General features: G+C 38.2%; 1 protein-coding gene across 3 annotated transcripts in view; it reads left to right on the top strand.

Moving 5' to 3' along the window:
- The window catches only part of tspan4a (tetraspanin 4a), a 120,945-nt gene that overhangs the window by 79,988 nt on the left and 23,167 nt on the right, over window positions 1–17,790 (top strand). For all 3 annotated transcript variants that reach the window (XM_029498161.1, XM_029498162.1, XM_029498160.1), the window contains one exon: window positions 9,460–9,534. In XM_029498161.1, coding sequence (XP_029354021.1) covers window positions 9,460–9,534 — 75 coding nt within the window. The remainder of the gene's footprint in view (window positions 1–9,459; window positions 9,535–17,790) is intronic.

Consider the following 17,790-nt stretch of genomic DNA (forward strand, 5'->3'; position numbering starts at 1 on the left):
AGGCCATGGACCACAACGCAAATAAATACGCAATGTAGAAAAAAAGGCAAGGTTGGTCGTGTGAAGCAGGATCATTGATTCATTGATCTTCTGCCGCTTATCTGTTTACGGGTTTTGGGGGCTGCTGGAGCCGATCCCAGCTCACAAACATGATGTCTTTGGACGGTGGGAGGAAACCAGAGTACCCGGAGCACTAACCACTATGTTGCCATGCTGCCAAGCCGATTATGATATTAAAAATCTACTTAAGGTTGAACTCTGGGTATACAACGGTAATTACAGTGGGTATGAATAGTATTCAGACCCCCTTAAATGTTTCACTCTTTGTTATATTGCAGCCATTTGCTAAAATCCTTTAAGTTCATTTTTTTTCCTCATTGACGTACACACAGCACCCCATATTGACAAAAAAACCACAGAAATTTAGACATTTTTGGTAATTTATTAAAGAACAACAATGAATAATGAACATTAATGAGGAAAAAAAACAATTCAAATGATTTCAGCAAATGGCTGCAATTTAACAAAGAGTGAAAAATGTAAAGGGGCCTGAATACTGCATACCCGCTGTACGTCTTATCTCGGTAACTCACCATGGTAACTACTGGTTAACACCTGACCCACCTACAGTAGGGTAAGTTTAACTTCAGAGGATGTGATCAAAGCAATCCTAGCTACATTTTCATAGCCTCCTACCTCTGCTGGACCTCTGCCTGCATGGAACATTTCCTCTCAATGGATGTTTCCAACAGTGCTTTGTGTGTTGAGTCAGCTTTGCTGCTTAACACGATGATGAATTACAACCTACGACTGTCGTGTAACTTAGCTGAATGTTTGGCTGACTGCTGCATCATATTCTCAACGTGAAAAAACTGTCCCTTAAGTCAGTCTAACACTTGGTCACTAAAGATGACTAATGTACATAAAGTTCCCACCATAGAGACTAGTTAACATAACACGCATTCATGTGCGCACGTTAGAGGCTCCTATAACAGATAGCACCAGACCTCTGGCTATGCTGGCTCGGAATTTTGATTGAGCAAATCCTTCCTGTTCAATCACATAAAATTCCTTGAAAAGACAAGACGTTAAATCAGAGCGATCTACAGGAGACAAGCAATCGAAGCATAAAATCAATGACTACTGGCTGCTACTGTACTGGATAATAGACCCATGTTGATTGCGTGAAGGAGGTAATGGATTTTTTTTTTTTTTTTTTTTCTACAATAAGTCACTATTTTATTCGTGAAGAAGTTCATGATGTCATTCCTCGTAAGGCTGACATGAAGAGATGCCCTATAGAGCTACAGTTGCTTATCATGCTGACGGCAGAGCTGAACAGAAACCTGGCATTGTTCCTGTTTCCTGTGATTAATGCGGAATACAGAATGCTCTGGTGCTTTGGAGAACCTTCTTTTAATTAACTAACTATATTTCCAAGGTTTTTTAAATCATTTTACATTGATTGAACACCACTTTCTTTGTTTTTTAGGATCAGTTTTAGAGCACACATTTTCAAATTGTTAAGCTATAGCCTGAGTCGATGTCTTTTACAGAGGAAAAAGAGGGTCCAGTGCGAGGCAAACTCAGGTTTGGGGGAGGGATGTTCTTTGATGAGTCCTATGATATATGTCAGTGCAAGATTGAGGGTTTGATTAAAACAGTGAGTGGATTCATTTACATGGTGGGGGAAGCCAATCGAGTGGAATAGTAATGTAATTCTGAGCTGAAGCTGTCAATGTTAACTGCAACATGAATATTGGCATTGTCCACAATATTGACTTTATCTGTTCTAAAACCAACTCAGATAAAAGAGTAAGAACCCAGATGAGAACCAAGCAAGTAGTGACGAGAGCTGTTCTATATGAGGAAAGCTTTCAAATGATGAAAATGAATGAATTATGACTAAGCGCAGGCTTGGGGTTGGTTAATAAGCAGCAGTGAAAAATCACTCCGATCACTCCTCCTCAGCCTGCACTTACAAGAATGTAAAAATGACTTCATTATTACGAGCAGACAGTGTTGATTCATGTAGACTCATGTCTCCTTCCTGCTGCAGCCAGGTTTGAGTAATAGACAGAAAAGGGCAGGGTGGTGATGGATTGTAAGACACTATATAAATTAGGATTTAGATGAGAATGACCTAATATTTAACAGTTCATTTACAATAGTTTTTGGTTTTATTGTAGCCTCTTCTGTTGATTTAATACAGCTCAGTCACAACTTCCATGGGTGTTTATGGCAGCTGGCCACTTTAAGAGAAGCAGGTCAGTGTGCAAGTCTGCGTCCTGGTTTCAGTTCTTGCCTGTCATGGCTTTGACTTTCTAATAAAGCCAACAAGCTCTCTTGATATTAGGGGTGAGCCATCCAGTACGGGATGAATGCCATCTCATCCAATTGGACCAGGTCTTCCTCAGAGAGTCAACCAATTATCTGCAAAGCCCACACAATTTGCTGGACACCACCCCAACAGCCAGCAGTAGAGAGATAACATGACGTTCAGATTAGGCAGGGGTCCAGAAAAAACTCCTCAAACATTGTGTTTGCCCATGTACACACTGACTCCACATTAATCGCAGCAATCCAATTGGTGTAATCAGGTATTCCCACCTCAGACACGAATGACAGTCTCACTGAATTTATGCTTTTACTTTACCAGCAGGGTGGCTATGGTTCAGAAATGCCAAAATAACAAAACAAAAGATTCCTGGGTAAGCTGTATTTTTAGGATGGACCTCTGGTGAGAGAGCAGGAAAAACAGGTAAGTGATTGGCAGCAAGACTATTTAAAAAATAAAATATTCTATTAAATTGAATTATCTAATCTATTGAATAATCTATTTCAATTCCTGAAGTCATAAACCTGCCAAGACAAAGCCAAACTTTACCATTTGTTCAGTCACAACATAGATCGAGCTGTTTTTAGGAGGAATTAAACTATTTCTGTGCTTGCTGGCATCTTGTGAAGTGCAGGTGACAGTCCAACCAAAATCATTTCACGTCTTTGGATTTGAAGGTTCTGTACAGAAAAAGTCTCTAAGCTGCCCCTGACTGTGATGAAACAGGCTAGACTCCAAAGTCCCTGTCACATGTCAGCTGCTGTGAACTGTCTAAATAGACCAAAACTGGCCGACCACAGAGCTCACCCCCCACCCCGAGATCTATTTCTCCCTAGTGGAAGAAAACTGAACACAGTAATCCTCCAGTAACTGTGCTTTGTAAAGGGAATATTCATTAACAGTACCGTAAACTCGGCACATAGCGACACAGACACAACACAGAAACACAGAAACCCACTTTCTCAAAGAACCTTAAAAAAAAAACTGATTGTCATCGCTCCACCACATTTCTTGTGTTTCCAGCAGAGAAAGAACTACCCAGCCTCTTCATCTACAGCTGTTTCAGACTTTGGTTGCATTTTGTAATTACGAGAGAGATTTATAGCAGGGATTTGTGAATGCAGCTTTGTTTCCCGTATGTAATGCTGGCTGGCGTGTTATAGAGAAATACATCTTGATTTAAAGCCTGATGTTTCAGCTGCCCTAAAGAAAAAATATTTCTCATCATTTGAGTGTAATGCACAAGTCAGACATGAAATCATATTTTGAAACAAAATCCAATAGTCTGCCCTTTTAAATTGAAAATAAGAGCCATTTGGGAATACTGAATTTCTCCTGAAACAAATTTTCATCAGGGTCTTTGAAGTCTTGTTTCACACCAGTGACTTGTGACAGCTAACATCAGATTGAGTCAAAGGGCAGAGAGGAAATGAGGTGGGTCTGTCACTTAATCTGTTCACAAATTAAGGGTGGGATTACTGTGGAGTAAATGAAACCAGGCTGTTTACATCAAGCAGCCTTATGTAGCTCTATGATACGGGCCCTCTAAAAACGATTAGATCCACCACATGAAAAGACAATCACCTCAAAGGCTTCCCTCCATATACGCCCGGGGCAGAAAATCCCCCAAGTGTATTGATTTTGGAGACACTGATGGACTGTGGGCCTGACATGACAGGTTCACTGCTCATACTGCTCTGTCGACATACAAAGCGTCACTGCAGCTTTCATACTGGGTAGAAATCACAGCATGGGTGAACAGAAAGGAATCAATCCTTGAGCTTGGTCTTTGAATACCGCTCTCATCCTGAAGCCCTGCTAAGACATCCATTTCGTCCAAACAGGCATATCAGCATTGCCAAACAATTTTAGATATGAGTATATGCTAGATGGCCTCTTGAGCGTGTACAACCTGCATTTAGATTGTCGCAAAGCTGCTGTTCTTCGGGTACAGTAAAGTCCATTGAAATATAAGAGTAAAGCTCAACTCTCTAGTGACTAATTGCGGCATTTTTTTCTGTGCTATGAAAATACTTCAGGAAAATCTCAACCCTTAGAGCTCTATTCTAGTCTTCGAGAGTTGGTGCCCAGCAGATTTCTGTTTCTCCCTGAAGATATCTGTTTGATACAGACCAGCTGTGGTTCATTAACTCTCATGGAGGAAAAACTGTAATGGAACAAAAACCTGCAGGACATCGTCCCACCATGTTGGAACAGCGAGAGGCCTGAAAGTACTATTTTACCGATCGGTACTGTGATGTGCATCAGCAGCACTGTTTATCTGGTAGACTAGGTTTAGGGTTAGGAGAAAAACAAACTGCACAGCTTTCTCAGTTCAAAATTCTTCCTTGACTTGGCAACAAGAATATGAAAAGGTCTTGGGGCCAAAAATGAATTTTTCTTGGCATTGCTCTGCTAGAGAAACACGCTCAGGTTAAGGATTGGAGGATGAAAGCCTTATTCCTACAATACAGAGAATACTGGCAAGTGCAATGGTGTGTATATGGAGAAGTCATACTATGAAGCAAACATCGGTGGACAGTAACCAATTACATTTACTCAAATACTGGACTCAAAGCAGCGGGGTCAATATTCCTGACTAATAGCCTATATATAATAATAATTTATGTGACAAAGTGAAAGGGAGTTTATCACCAGCACCAATTGGAGTCGTTTAGCTATTTATATATTTTAGCACACAAGTTGGTCGAGACAAAAAAAAAGTAAAAGTACAATATTGAAATACATAAGCCAAAAAGTTCAACAAAGCTGCTTTAAAGGTGATAGTGTGTCAATGTTTTTACGAGTCGTTTCCATGAAAACAAAGTGCAAAAAAAGTACCATTGTGTCGTTAAAGAATGTAGCGGTAAAATAAGTTTATTTCAGTCCTTACATATCTAGAAAAGAATAAACAAAGGAACAATAGGTTATTCAATTGTATTTATACAAATTCTGACCAGAAAGGTGTAGGCCGATGCGTCATCTTATTATACCTAGCCTTTTTACATAATTTATTGTAATAAGCAGCCTAAGGAGGAAAAAAAAAAAAAAAAAACTTAAGGACGTTCCAGGCCACTTCTTCTAATTCTTTCTACCTCTGCAGTAAATATTTTGCTTTTCGCTCCACACACTACAATTATCAGATTTTTTTATCCACCAGTTACGCCACAGATTCACATTTCACATAACTTAATGGTCATTACTTAGAATATAACCAAATTAATAAAGACATAGTACCAGTAGCAGTAGTTCCCAACGTTTTTGCCTTTGGATTTATTGTGTGACTCATCTAAGAGCCCCAAGTTGAGAACTGCAGGGCAGACTATGTATGACGAAAATTTAACTTTCTCAGTCTGCTACAATGCTGTGTAATATTCATACTCTCAATGTCATGCATAATAATGTGTCACAGGGACCAGCTTTCCCAAAAGTAAGTACTTTTACTTTAACCAAATTTTGATGATAAGTGCCATTCAGGACTTTCATTTGCAATTAATGACAAATTGATTGAAGTATTGATTTACTGTAATATTAGCACTTTTAGTTATCCTAACCCTAACCCTCTTATCACTGACACTAGTGATAAGTTTCCCTTGTTTGAAAACTGTTTTTTGAGCTGTAAAGCTTTTTGCATCATAAAAACATTTTGTTTCCTATTATTCCAATCTATAAATCTTTCCTGTAGTTATGCTGCTGGAAGTCACTGCTGCAAGCAACATAATGTATTTCAGTTTGAATAATGACAACTCAGGAAAAACATATTAAGTCTGGTTTGGTCTTTTGTAATGGGATCTGAGATGTTTAGAATAATTTATCACAGTGAGGCTCCAAATGCAAAACACAACAAAGAACAACCCCGACAATTTTAGATTTGGGCTGAGATATGTACCGTGACCATGTCCATTTACACAAACCACACATTAACTACATGTTACTGTGATTATAATAGAACAGCAGATTCAAAATGTATTTCCACTGCCAGCTGCATATACCACATCAACAATTTTGTCATTGCTCTCTTGGCAAAATTATTTGGAACCAAGCAGTTGTCTTATTTTTTTTAAATGTCTCAATTAAAATCCTTTCCCTCTCAAACAAAACGACAAATCTTAAACAAGATATTTCAATATAGTTCTGCTCGTAAACATGAGTGGGAAGTTGAGCATGTTCTTTTAAACGACTCATGTTTCATCATAAAGCGGCTCCTACAGACCGATTCCTCGGCACTTAACCTAATTGGCACACAATTATTACTTCTATCATCATTAGCATTTCTACACAGTTCAGAGATGGATTGTGATCATTTACAGAGAATTTTCCCAACCCATTTGATAATGATGTCCCATTCAGTGGAGCAGCATGAAATTCCTAAAACTAATTCAGTGATTTCCTTGTTGTGCGTTAGAAAGACAAAATGAAATCCTTTCGAGTGTATTGCCTGTGGTCTAACAAAAAAGGTGTCAAATTTCTTATTAAGAGCAGATTAATGGGAAAACGTTCAGAGAACCACAGGGGATATGTCGGTTTGCTAAATGTTGGCGAGTATGAGTTCCGTGTTCTCAACACTGTTCTGTGATGTAATTTCATGGTCTTGAAGAACACCAAAGAACACGATGAAGCACTGGTGAGAAACTGAAAGTAAAATGGCAAAAGGGACAGAGTCAAAAACAGTGAGGTTAATAAAACGTTTGAAATGTATAAATGATGATGATGATGTGTGTAAAAAAAAAAAAAAAAGCTGGCACACCAAAGAGCCAACATAAACAAATCTTTACAAAGTATAGTTCTATGTTTAAGATCAAATATTTTTTTTTCTACACAGCAATTTGAAATCAAATCACCGCAGCAGGCAGCTGGTTTCAGCAAAAACATTTCCTAACTCCTACTGTGCACTATTTACCCAGCAGGAAACGATAAAGTTCAAAACTGGCTGGTGATGAAGCTATCTTGAAGCTGAAGGCCGACCAGAGAGAAAAAGTGAAGTGAATACTTGGGAAATCTGATCACATGGCTTCAAATAAAGGCCTCTGCTAGAAGCCTGGCTTCAGACATCTGAATTGCTGTCAGCATACTGTTTCCCCAGCAAATCATATGGTCATCATCATATGGTTTGCCTGACAGTTTTCTCGGGTGGATCCTTGGCCAGATACAGACAAAAGGCCCCTCCAAAGTGCCCTTCAAAATGGCCACAAATGCAAAAAAAAAAAACACAGTTTCCACAGTTACTTTTTTTTTTTTTTTTAAACTATAGAGCAGGTCGAGGACTGTGCAATACTGAAAATATCAAAGTGCTCAGTCCACAGAGAAATACATAAAGCATGCCAAGGCTTCTGTTAGTTTGTGAAGCCAGTGAGGTGGTAGCTGAACCAGCTACAACTCAAGGCCTGACCATGTCTTTTTAGTTCTTGAGCCATGAATACACCTTTTAATGGATATTTAAATCGGAGTATACGACATAGGATGTTTAAAGAGTAGTAACTAATTCAAAGAAGGTCATCTGTTGCTGCTAACTTCCCCCTCTGAGGGAGCTTTAAACGAAGTAAGCAGGATTGATAACTAATGGTTATAAATCGTTGTAGAAATCTGCTGTTATGTGTGTCAGACTGAACATTCTGGTGAAAAATGTCTCAGCAGATCATTGTGATTATGACACTGCTCTACTATTTTAAAATAATCCAGTGGATTGTTGAAAGATTCATCAGTCCAAAGGGTCATATTTTTTCAAATTAAGCATATTTCTTCAGTATTGATGAAGCAAAGAAACTGCTTGACATCGATGGAATAGAATACAAGGCTCATTACTCATAGAATGAAGCCTGACAGAACAATATAAATTTATCTCATACCCTTCTTTGAGAGCAGTTCTTGTAAAAAGCAAGTCAAACACACCGTGGGCTGTATGCTGCCGTCATTTTGCTACCTAGTTTGTCTCTCACTTCCCAGTGTTGCCATCGAGGCTTTCATCCTTTGCAAGTGTATTGATTCATTCAAGCAGGTGTTGCCAAAAGACCTCGAGGGCAACTGACAGCCCTGCTCAATACTCGTCTTGTGAACCGGGAAGACTTGCATCAACTGCCGAGCAAAAGTCTTGAACGCACAGAGGACATGTGGTTAGGATATCTCTGAAAAACAACATCTGTACTTTAAAAATATGTTTTGACTCCTCTGACGTGTTCTCATGTTTGCTGTGCATCACCCAGAAGAAAGAAAAAAAAAAAACAAAACAAGACAAGGAGTCTTGTTTTGCAGCAATCAGGCACAAAGGAGAAAAATGCTCCTTCCAGCCTGATTGCTGCAATTTTCTTTAAAGAAAAGGATAGACTTTTCTATACTCATACTTAACCACAAAACATGTTGTTGGAATGAACACCAAATTTCCCATTGGGATTAATGGAGTATTTCTGATTCAAATCTTAGAAATAAGAATAAAAATTTGTCAATCTCATCATATTACTTTTATGCAGTTCACCACAGTAATAACAAAAATTAGCTGAAATAACTGCAGACTAAAGCTAAAGCAGGTTTACTTTAATATGACGCCATTTCATTTAGATGTTTTAGTGACCCTCTCAAAGTTGTACCATCGTCTCTCAAAATATTTTAGGGCTGCCTGGTTCACTCAGTCGCAAGTGTGAGACAGAGCCGTGTCCCCTCAGAGTTGTTGATGGATGAGCTCGTAACTGTTTTAAGCACTCACACAGGGCCACAGGAGGAAGATGTATCACCCATCAGGCAGCTTATCCTGCCCGCCATAGGGAGGAGAAGTGGGTGGGGAATGGCGAGGGATAAAATGAGTCTCCGTTAACAAATTCAAAAGTGGATAGAGGAAAACAGTATATCAGCTTGCACAGTATGTCCTACTTGATCTGGCTGTCCCTCCTCCTTTGTCTGTGCCCTCTTTACCTGTCACCGAGAAATATCAAGGTCAAATTACTGTACAGCTCTTCGACCGCCTTTACTTCACTCTGGGCTTTTAGCCATTTCTTTCCTTTTTATTTTTTACTTACTTTTTCCAATCAGCAGCAGGAAGAACCCCATTATTCCCCTTGTACTTTAGGTTTTTCACTTCACATTCAAAAGTGCTGTAGTTGGAATGAGTAAAATGTCCTCTTTCTCCGCAGTTCTTCATCCTTCTCCTCCTCATCTTCTTCCTGGAGATTCTGTCCATCATGCTTTTCTACATCTACCAAGATGAGGTAAGACACCTTTTTCCTTCTCCAAAGCTGGATTTGTATTCCTCTCACATTTTCAGCAGAGGTTTTAATTATACATTGAAAGGGCATGCTAAATTCCATCCGTCTCAATCTTAATAAAAGGTTAGAGGGCTGGATTTGGACTTTTTGTTGAAAATGTAAAAACAAATGACATATTAGTGTACGGGGAAAAATATTTAACACTGAGAACTCACATGTATCTGTACTGCCGTGAACATCTATGGGATGCAGGGCAACAAAAATGATCTTGACAATGGGTATTATCGGTGTACAGACTGAACATGAGTTTATGAGAGTAGTGGGGAAAGGGGGAATTTAATCCTCTAAAAAGTCTAGATTGGTGCTACGACGGATCCAAACACAAAAAATATGTTCCAAGTATCACCTGAAAAGCACCTCAAGGCCCTTGAACATTATGCGCAAATGATTTTACAATACAGAGCTGTCGTTGCCACAATAACGGCCGTGCAAACTATTCACACTCTCAACTTAAAGTATAGTTAGATTATTAAAAAACAGCTTGAACTTTTGGTGATGAAAATCAGTGATGAAATCAGAATGCTTTTGTATTTTGGTCACAAGTGACATTAAATTACAGGCAACAAGGTAATCACAATAACAACAATTGCAAGCAACGAATATTTGTTTCTGTGTAATGTCATGGCTGTTGACTAATCCATCAACAATACAATTACTTTTTCAAATTGGTATAGCATCAATGATTATCGATTGCAGATTTTTGAAAAATTACTGAATTGTTAAAAAAAGAAAAAAAAGAAAAAGCAGATCATAAAATCATAAAAAAATTCCTTTATTGATTACTAAGTAATGGCTGTGGCTCATCTGAATTTGGGAATTTCATCACTACAACAGCGTTCAAGTGTCTCCTAACGATAAATGACGATGATAAAATAAAAAAATAAATAATTATAGAAAAATTAATAAAAACCTGCAGATGCTGACATATCATTCAAACTGCAGTTTATCAGGTACTTTCCACAGGCATCTAATATCACCACTACCATTTGATTCAAACTGTAGCGCTCCATCATAAATCATTGGCAATCTTTCCCCTTGCTTTATATTATTCATGCGTCGGGACAGAGGGGATCATCCCTGAAGACTTAGGCCAAGGCTAACCCAGACAGCAGCGCATGTATACATTTCGGGAAACAACAACCTACTTTGATATTTCCCTCTTGAGTTTAAATTGTGTTTGCAACCACAGACCTTGGACCTGTACACGCTTTTATCTTGCTATTATTCTAATTCTGGCATGATTACATATTTGTCTGATCTGTTGTATTTTCACCACTGTTTTTGACCAAATGAGTTTTTCTACACTGGCATGTTCTTCTGGGCTTCAAGCCAAGAAGCATTGCTCTGATTAGCTTTTAATAAATGTTGCCTTTTGTCACGCCTCACCTTTTCCCTAGTATCCATGTTTTCTGATGTTCACTGTGTCCCATTATTCAGCTTCTGAATAATTCAGGTTTGTCCACCCAGAAGGCAATTAGTGACAGAACACAATAAAACTTAGATATGGTCTTGATATTCTGCAGAGCTACTGCACTCAGGGAAATTACTTGCATGAAAGAATGGCTGACCATTACCAAACTGCCACTGATATTCTTTTTTAACAGCAGGAATCTCAACAATCCTCTCGGTTATTTTCTGCTGGAACTGAACAAAGCCTTTATAGTATAATGGCATACAATACAATATTTGCATTGAATGCAAAACTTTCACTGCCAGCATTTAGTACTCATGATTTTTTACCTTGTCCATTGTGTACTCAAAAGTCAGCTCTATGAAGAAGCTCCATGACTTCTAACTTTAGGTGTACAGTACAAGTAATAGAACATCTATCTATCTATCTATCCATCCACTCATCCTTTATTTTATATAATTAAACACACTTTCATTGCAGATGCTGTAGAAATGCATGGGATACTTGCAAATGACATGCATTATGCATTTTTGGACTTATATATACAGTCCTACTTTATCTGCGATTATCAGTAACTGCTGCTTTTCACCTTCTTCATCACCATGGCAACTCCCTGAAAGCAGTCTGGCATTACGAGTACAAACTGATTACAGTCCTCCAGCATGCAAAGCTTTCAAGATGTCAAAACTTAAAAAAAAGTGCCCCTGTAGGTGGATGCTGATGAACCCAGGCTGGAGCGAATGTCACACTCAGTGGTCCACTTTATAAAACAGTCATTGTTTGTTCCCTTCTGTAGATGTTAGGATGGTCCTTCCACAGTGCCACAGTCTGACTCGCTGTTACAAACCTGGAAACTATACAATCTCTGACTGGGTTTACAGCCTTGCCTGCCTGGCTTTAATATCACCTTAAGGGAAAATTTAACTGCAAGACAGCCGACCAACAGCAATGCTTCATCTAAAGCTAAGTGGATTAGAAACTATCTACGAGCATCCTTTGGACTCTTGTTATCAAAAAATGGTATTGAAGGTGTTAGTAGTAGTACATTTGCAAGGAGATTCTTACCTCATGAGTAGCTCAAAAGGTTGTTGCATTGGGTTGGCCAGTTAATTATATGCTTGTTAGCACAAAATGTAAGATGTATGATGTTTTGTTTTTTTTATTTGTCAAAGTGATTTTACAGTTGTGAAAAGTTTGGTGTCTGCAGTTTGGTGTCTACCTCTGTTGGATAACTCATTTGGGACAGGAGTAGGTGCGCTCTAAAGTCATATTTACAGCCTTTAAGCCAATATTAAACATTGACCTCTGTTGGAGATAGGTCAATTGAGAAACCCACAAAAATAGCAACAAAATTAGTGAAGAATGAAATAAGCTACAAAGACAATTCAGCGAATAACAGGAAATAGCAATTCTTATCACATCTTAAATAAAAGCAGCATAAAAGCATCTTAATATGCATGTTAAACAACAAGCACAAGCACATGCAGCGACTTCTAATTATCTATACAAATATCATGCTTGTTTGAAAGCAGAGGAGATAAAACAGCAGCCAGCAGGCACCTGCACATGCTCAAATCAACAGATCTTTTTCAACAGCCACACAATCAGCCTCTGAACACCTTCATGGCCAACAAGCTTACAACACCAACTGACTAGAACCACAATGAGAACTCACAACAAATACATGAGCACAAAAAGCAAGCACTTACCTTCCTGTGTCAGTACGCTTAATTGAACAATGAAGCCTTGGGAACAGAACTCCCGCTAAAAATCAACTGCAGGTTAAAGTTAGTTGAATTCACACAGTGATTTCATGTTACATTTCAGCTTTAAGGTCAACTTTTTCCTAAAGAACAATATATGGACCTAAAATATTACTTGTCACACCACTCATGTTTTCCCAGGAACGCCAACCTATTTTGTTTTTTCCTCCAGTCACCCCACCTCCCTCACCTCTTTGTACTCAGACAGATTCATTTTAAGCTCCATGGTGTTCAGTGTTCACACAACCCCCAGCAGCTCCAAGTCCTGTGGTGACACAATGGAACCACTGAAACAATAGCTTATTTATGAAATGAAACAAGTGCAGCCACAGCAGCCACAAAACCAGCAAAAAGCCTGGCTTGACCAAATTGAGTACATAAACAGGTGTTTTCATGTATTTCATCCTATCTGGACCTATAGGACGTCAACAACTCTGTTGTGAATAATTTGTGCAACCTGTATTGTACAAAATATGCTTGAGTAGTAATGAATAACCACAAATCCTCAGGGAGAATAGATATTTGACACCAAAAAACTTTACATGATTGGAGCGCAAAAAAAAAAAAAAAGAAAAAGAAAAAAAGAATTTTGTGACTTCTCTTTTCCTCCTTAAACATCTGTGATTGAAATCATAGGAAAGTGAAGGAAATGTTAGTGAAACTCAGCTTGTTTGCTCCCACACAGTCCTAGGGAAAAGAGTAATTGATATTCTTTGAAATATCACTGCTTAGTTTATTTCTTTGTTGCTTCATCAGGATGTGTTGTATAAACCCTGTTGTGAATCTGATAGTTAGCAGATGTCATGCAGTCAGTGCCTCTGTGGTCATTTATTCATTTCCTGCCAAAAACCAACCAAGTTTTCTAGAGCTGAATGGATGAATCAATCTATCATTTAGGAAAATAATGATCTTCTTAATACAACTGTGACAATGAATGAATCATTTAAGTTGTTTTTAGGCAGAGGTGTTTTTTTTCCCCCTTTCTTTTTAGCTGCTGGTCGATTATGAGAGAAAACCATTTTTCCAGGGTGCTGATAATTAGGGTAATTGTTGGTTTGTCGGTTGCATAGACCTTACTCTGTGATAGAGTAAGGTTGTCTAGCTGAGCACAAACACTAGTCTTTATACTACTGGTAACTGGAGCTATATCTGCAGTCGTAATAGTGCTTAAGATAGTAAACTGACTCCTTTCTTTTTACACACCCGACTGGGATATTAAAAGGTCTCAACAAAAAATAATAAAGTGAACACTGAATGGAAACCAACCAATCTAAAGTGCTGACATTGAATAGGTCAATACAGTTACTAGAAATTATTGGAAATTCATGTTATAGAGCGTTTGAAAAGTAACCCCTGAGGTCCTTGTGACACTGCTATGCAATAATATTAATGTGGTTCAGAGACAGTTACATAAATATTTCAAAACCAGATCAACAACTGAGTCGCAGTATCACATTACATTTGCACAGCATCAGATCAATGAAATGTTTTTTTCTACATATTAGTTTAATACCTATCCAGTGTAGATTTAAACCAAATATCACTATTTGCTTGTGGGTGCTCATAGACTCAGGTTTTCCTTTGCTGTGTGAGCAGCTGAAGAGACATCAATCATACAGATAAATCTATGAAATATGAGCAATCTTTGATTTAAAATTCTAATTCAATACCCGTTTGACACCGACAGTGCTACACTGCAGGCTCCTACAACTGCTGGGATTTCTGAGTTCAAAGAGGGATTGCAACAAAGCCCCATAGCAAAAGGTTTCAACTTGACATTGATGGCTTGAAATTAGAGGAAAAAATCTCTGCCCTCAGATACTCTTAAACTGCTATATGTCATCAGTGCATGATGTTCAGCAGAGCTATTTTCTGACTCACCTTTTTGTCATAGTGACTTCACCCCAACTTGGTTGAAGCACTGGCATTTCAGAGCAACAGCTGCCAAATCAGAAAGCACAAGGGACGGTGTATTTTGCATCTAGAATGAGTAAAAAGGAGAGAGAGAGAGAGAGAGAGAGAGAGAGAGAGAGGGGTCACATGAGTAAGGTCCATGATCTTTATATAGATGAAAACATGTCTTTTGCTCTCTTGTATTATAATCAATAAATTCAATCGTTTCTACTATGAATTCATTTATTGAAGGAAAATAAAATATGAATCAAGTTTTTATGTGGCTAATCATAAGCTACACAACAAAATGGGTCAAGAAACAAACCCCAATAGTTGTTTTCAGATAGATGTTTTGGGTTTTTTTTTTGTTTTGTTTGTTTGTTTTGATTTTTATGGACAGCTGTACCCTGGGCACTGAGTGTGTAATTATTTCTTTTGCCATTTTCTCAGGTCTTGATATATATACTTTAGGGTGATACTAAACAGAATTTCACTGTCGCAAAGGTCTTGTCAATGTGTCCGACATTACAACAAAAAAAAATAATACTGATTTGTTTTGGTTTTTTTTCTCCCTTTCTTCCCCCACCCCCAGCAATGTCAAATCCACAATTTATTAGTAGTTGTTTGCTTGTTTGTTTTTGTACAAAGCTTAGCATTGATATTCAGCAATTTAAAAAACATAATTTTGCTATTGGGACTCTCTCCCAACTTCTTCTTAGCCTATCTGTCACTTACTGTCATTGGAATAAAGACATAAAAGCCTAAAACAACAATATTTTAAAACACCGCTGTCATACTGGCATGGGTCCCAGAGACTTTAAATGGTACTCTATCATAGAACACAATAAAAATGTATTTTTATTTTTTTCTCAATCACAATTATGCATAGATTATAGTTAATGTCAAGAACTCAACTGCACTTCTACGGGTGTTGTTATGGTGAAATAAGTTCAAATAAAACACCACAAAAATGTAAAAAACAAATCAATTATGAAAGATAAACCTATTATATATTTAGATAATCCATCCAAAGATCAGATAAAAACTAACTTGCACTGCTAAATTTTAATGCTAATAGATGTTTGGGTTTTTTTTATGTTGTTGGTCATTAGTGATTTTTTTATCTTTCTTATAAGATGGATATGTAGAAGAAAATTGTTCCAGATTCTTACCATAAAGCCAAAACTTTGACGGGATTCTCATTATTTCAAGTCCTCTAATCTGAACAACCGCAAAGGCTGATTTTTTTTTTTTTCCCCCCCCAACCCACAGTGTTTCCTGAGATAGTTCACTCTTCTGGCACAAAACTTTGTTTTGAGACTGCTTAACGCCTGTTAACTGATGCATAAAGGTACAATAAAAACTAAATAAATAAATAAGCCAAATGACGATAAAAAGGTTAGTCATTTCCAGTGTATATCAACAGAGTAGGTAATACCGCCAGGGTCAAATCAACCCTCACCTCTACATGATGATACTTTTCAGGTCAATGCAGTATGAGGCATTTCCTCTGCTGCTCAGGGGTAGACAGGGGAATGGGGTGACTGTCAAGGCGCAGATGTGGAGGTGATTTCCTATCTGCTTGTGTGCTTTGGGACATGTCAAGGTGAGGTAATGCTGTTGTAAAAATGAAGTCATGAAGAGTTATGGTCTGGCTGGATCCCCAGAAGACCTCATCCGCTGACCTCAAGGGTACTGGAGCAGTTAAAATGAGTCATGGCTTTTACCATATCTACAACAGCAAATGTGGCGGCGATGATTCTCCATCTGACGTTATTGTTTCTAAAATGTTAAAATGCCTGCCATTAAAAGTCAGGAACATCAATTTACTTAGCATTTATTGTCAGTATATGAACAAATAATTAATTGACACACTATAAAATGCCACAATGTAGTTGTTAGTAGAGATAAGGGCATTTTAAGTGTTTATTACTGCACTTGTCAACATCTGTGACCTCTGTAAATAACTGGTATAACTGATGTCTAAACATATCTCTTTCTTCTATTAAAAAAAGGTTTTTATTTTTGAATGCTTTGCAGAAAACTGACCACCCACTGAAGATAGGTAAAGTGCAGTTAAGAAATTTCATTCATGTCTACCGCTTATCCGTTTCTGGGTCGCCATGAGTGTTAGAGCTAATCCCAGCTCACACTGGGTAAGGACGGGATCACCCTAGACGGGTCGCCAGTCCATCACATCGCCAACACACAGAGACACACCGAGACCAACAACCACTCACACTCAGACCTACAGACAATTTAGAGTCACCAGTTAACCCAAACATGATGTCTTTGGACGGTGGGAGGAAACCCAAAGAAGGACCCACGCAGGAACAGGGAGAACATGCAAACTCTGCACAGAAAGGTTCCAGGCCCGTGAACTGACTCACCTTCTGTGAGTCAACAGCACTAACCACTATTCTGCCATGCTGTCAAGTTAAGAAATGTGTTAAAGTTAATTTTCAGATTCAAAAAGAAATTTTCTTGGTCAGCGATGATCTGACCCTCTGTCAGTGGATCAGATTTAAATATCTCTGCATGTATCAGACTTATTCCATTGAAATTTTGTTAAGTCATTCATGGTCACCAAAGGATGTAGCCAACACAATGTAGGGATTGCTCCACTTTTACTCCATCTTCAAGCTGACATTAGTGATTGTCAGTGAAATTCTTTCAACACTTCAATTAGTGCCATCATCAGCGCACAATGACCTCATACCTGTGAAACTGACATTCCTACCATGCTGAGCTGTAAACATCACACCTGATTGTCATCAGTATGTTGCATTGTTATTTTGAGCATCTCAGCATTTAGTACTGAGCCATTCAGAGCCGACAGAAGACCTCTGTTCTTGCCCTACGTTGATTTATGCATAATTTATTAAGTGCTTTTATATTAGTGAGAGCCAATTCACAGAAGTTGATTGTTGAAAACACTTAAAAAGTTTCTTTTTTCTTTTATTCTATAACAACGACTACTTGATGTGCTGTAAACAATTTATGAGGTGTATATTTAGAGATTTCTCAACTACATTCACGCCTCCAGATCATTTCCTCCAAAGCTTGCTCCAGCATACATGTGGATTTTTAAAATGGGATTCATTTGAATGGGAGAAGATATGGTCTTCGATT

This window comes from Echeneis naucrates, chromosome 3 (assembly GCF_900963305.1).
Source record: "Echeneis naucrates chromosome 3, fEcheNa1.1, whole genome shotgun sequence".
Taxonomy (NCBI): domain Eukaryota; kingdom Metazoa; phylum Chordata; class Actinopteri; order Carangiformes; family Echeneidae; genus Echeneis; species Echeneis naucrates.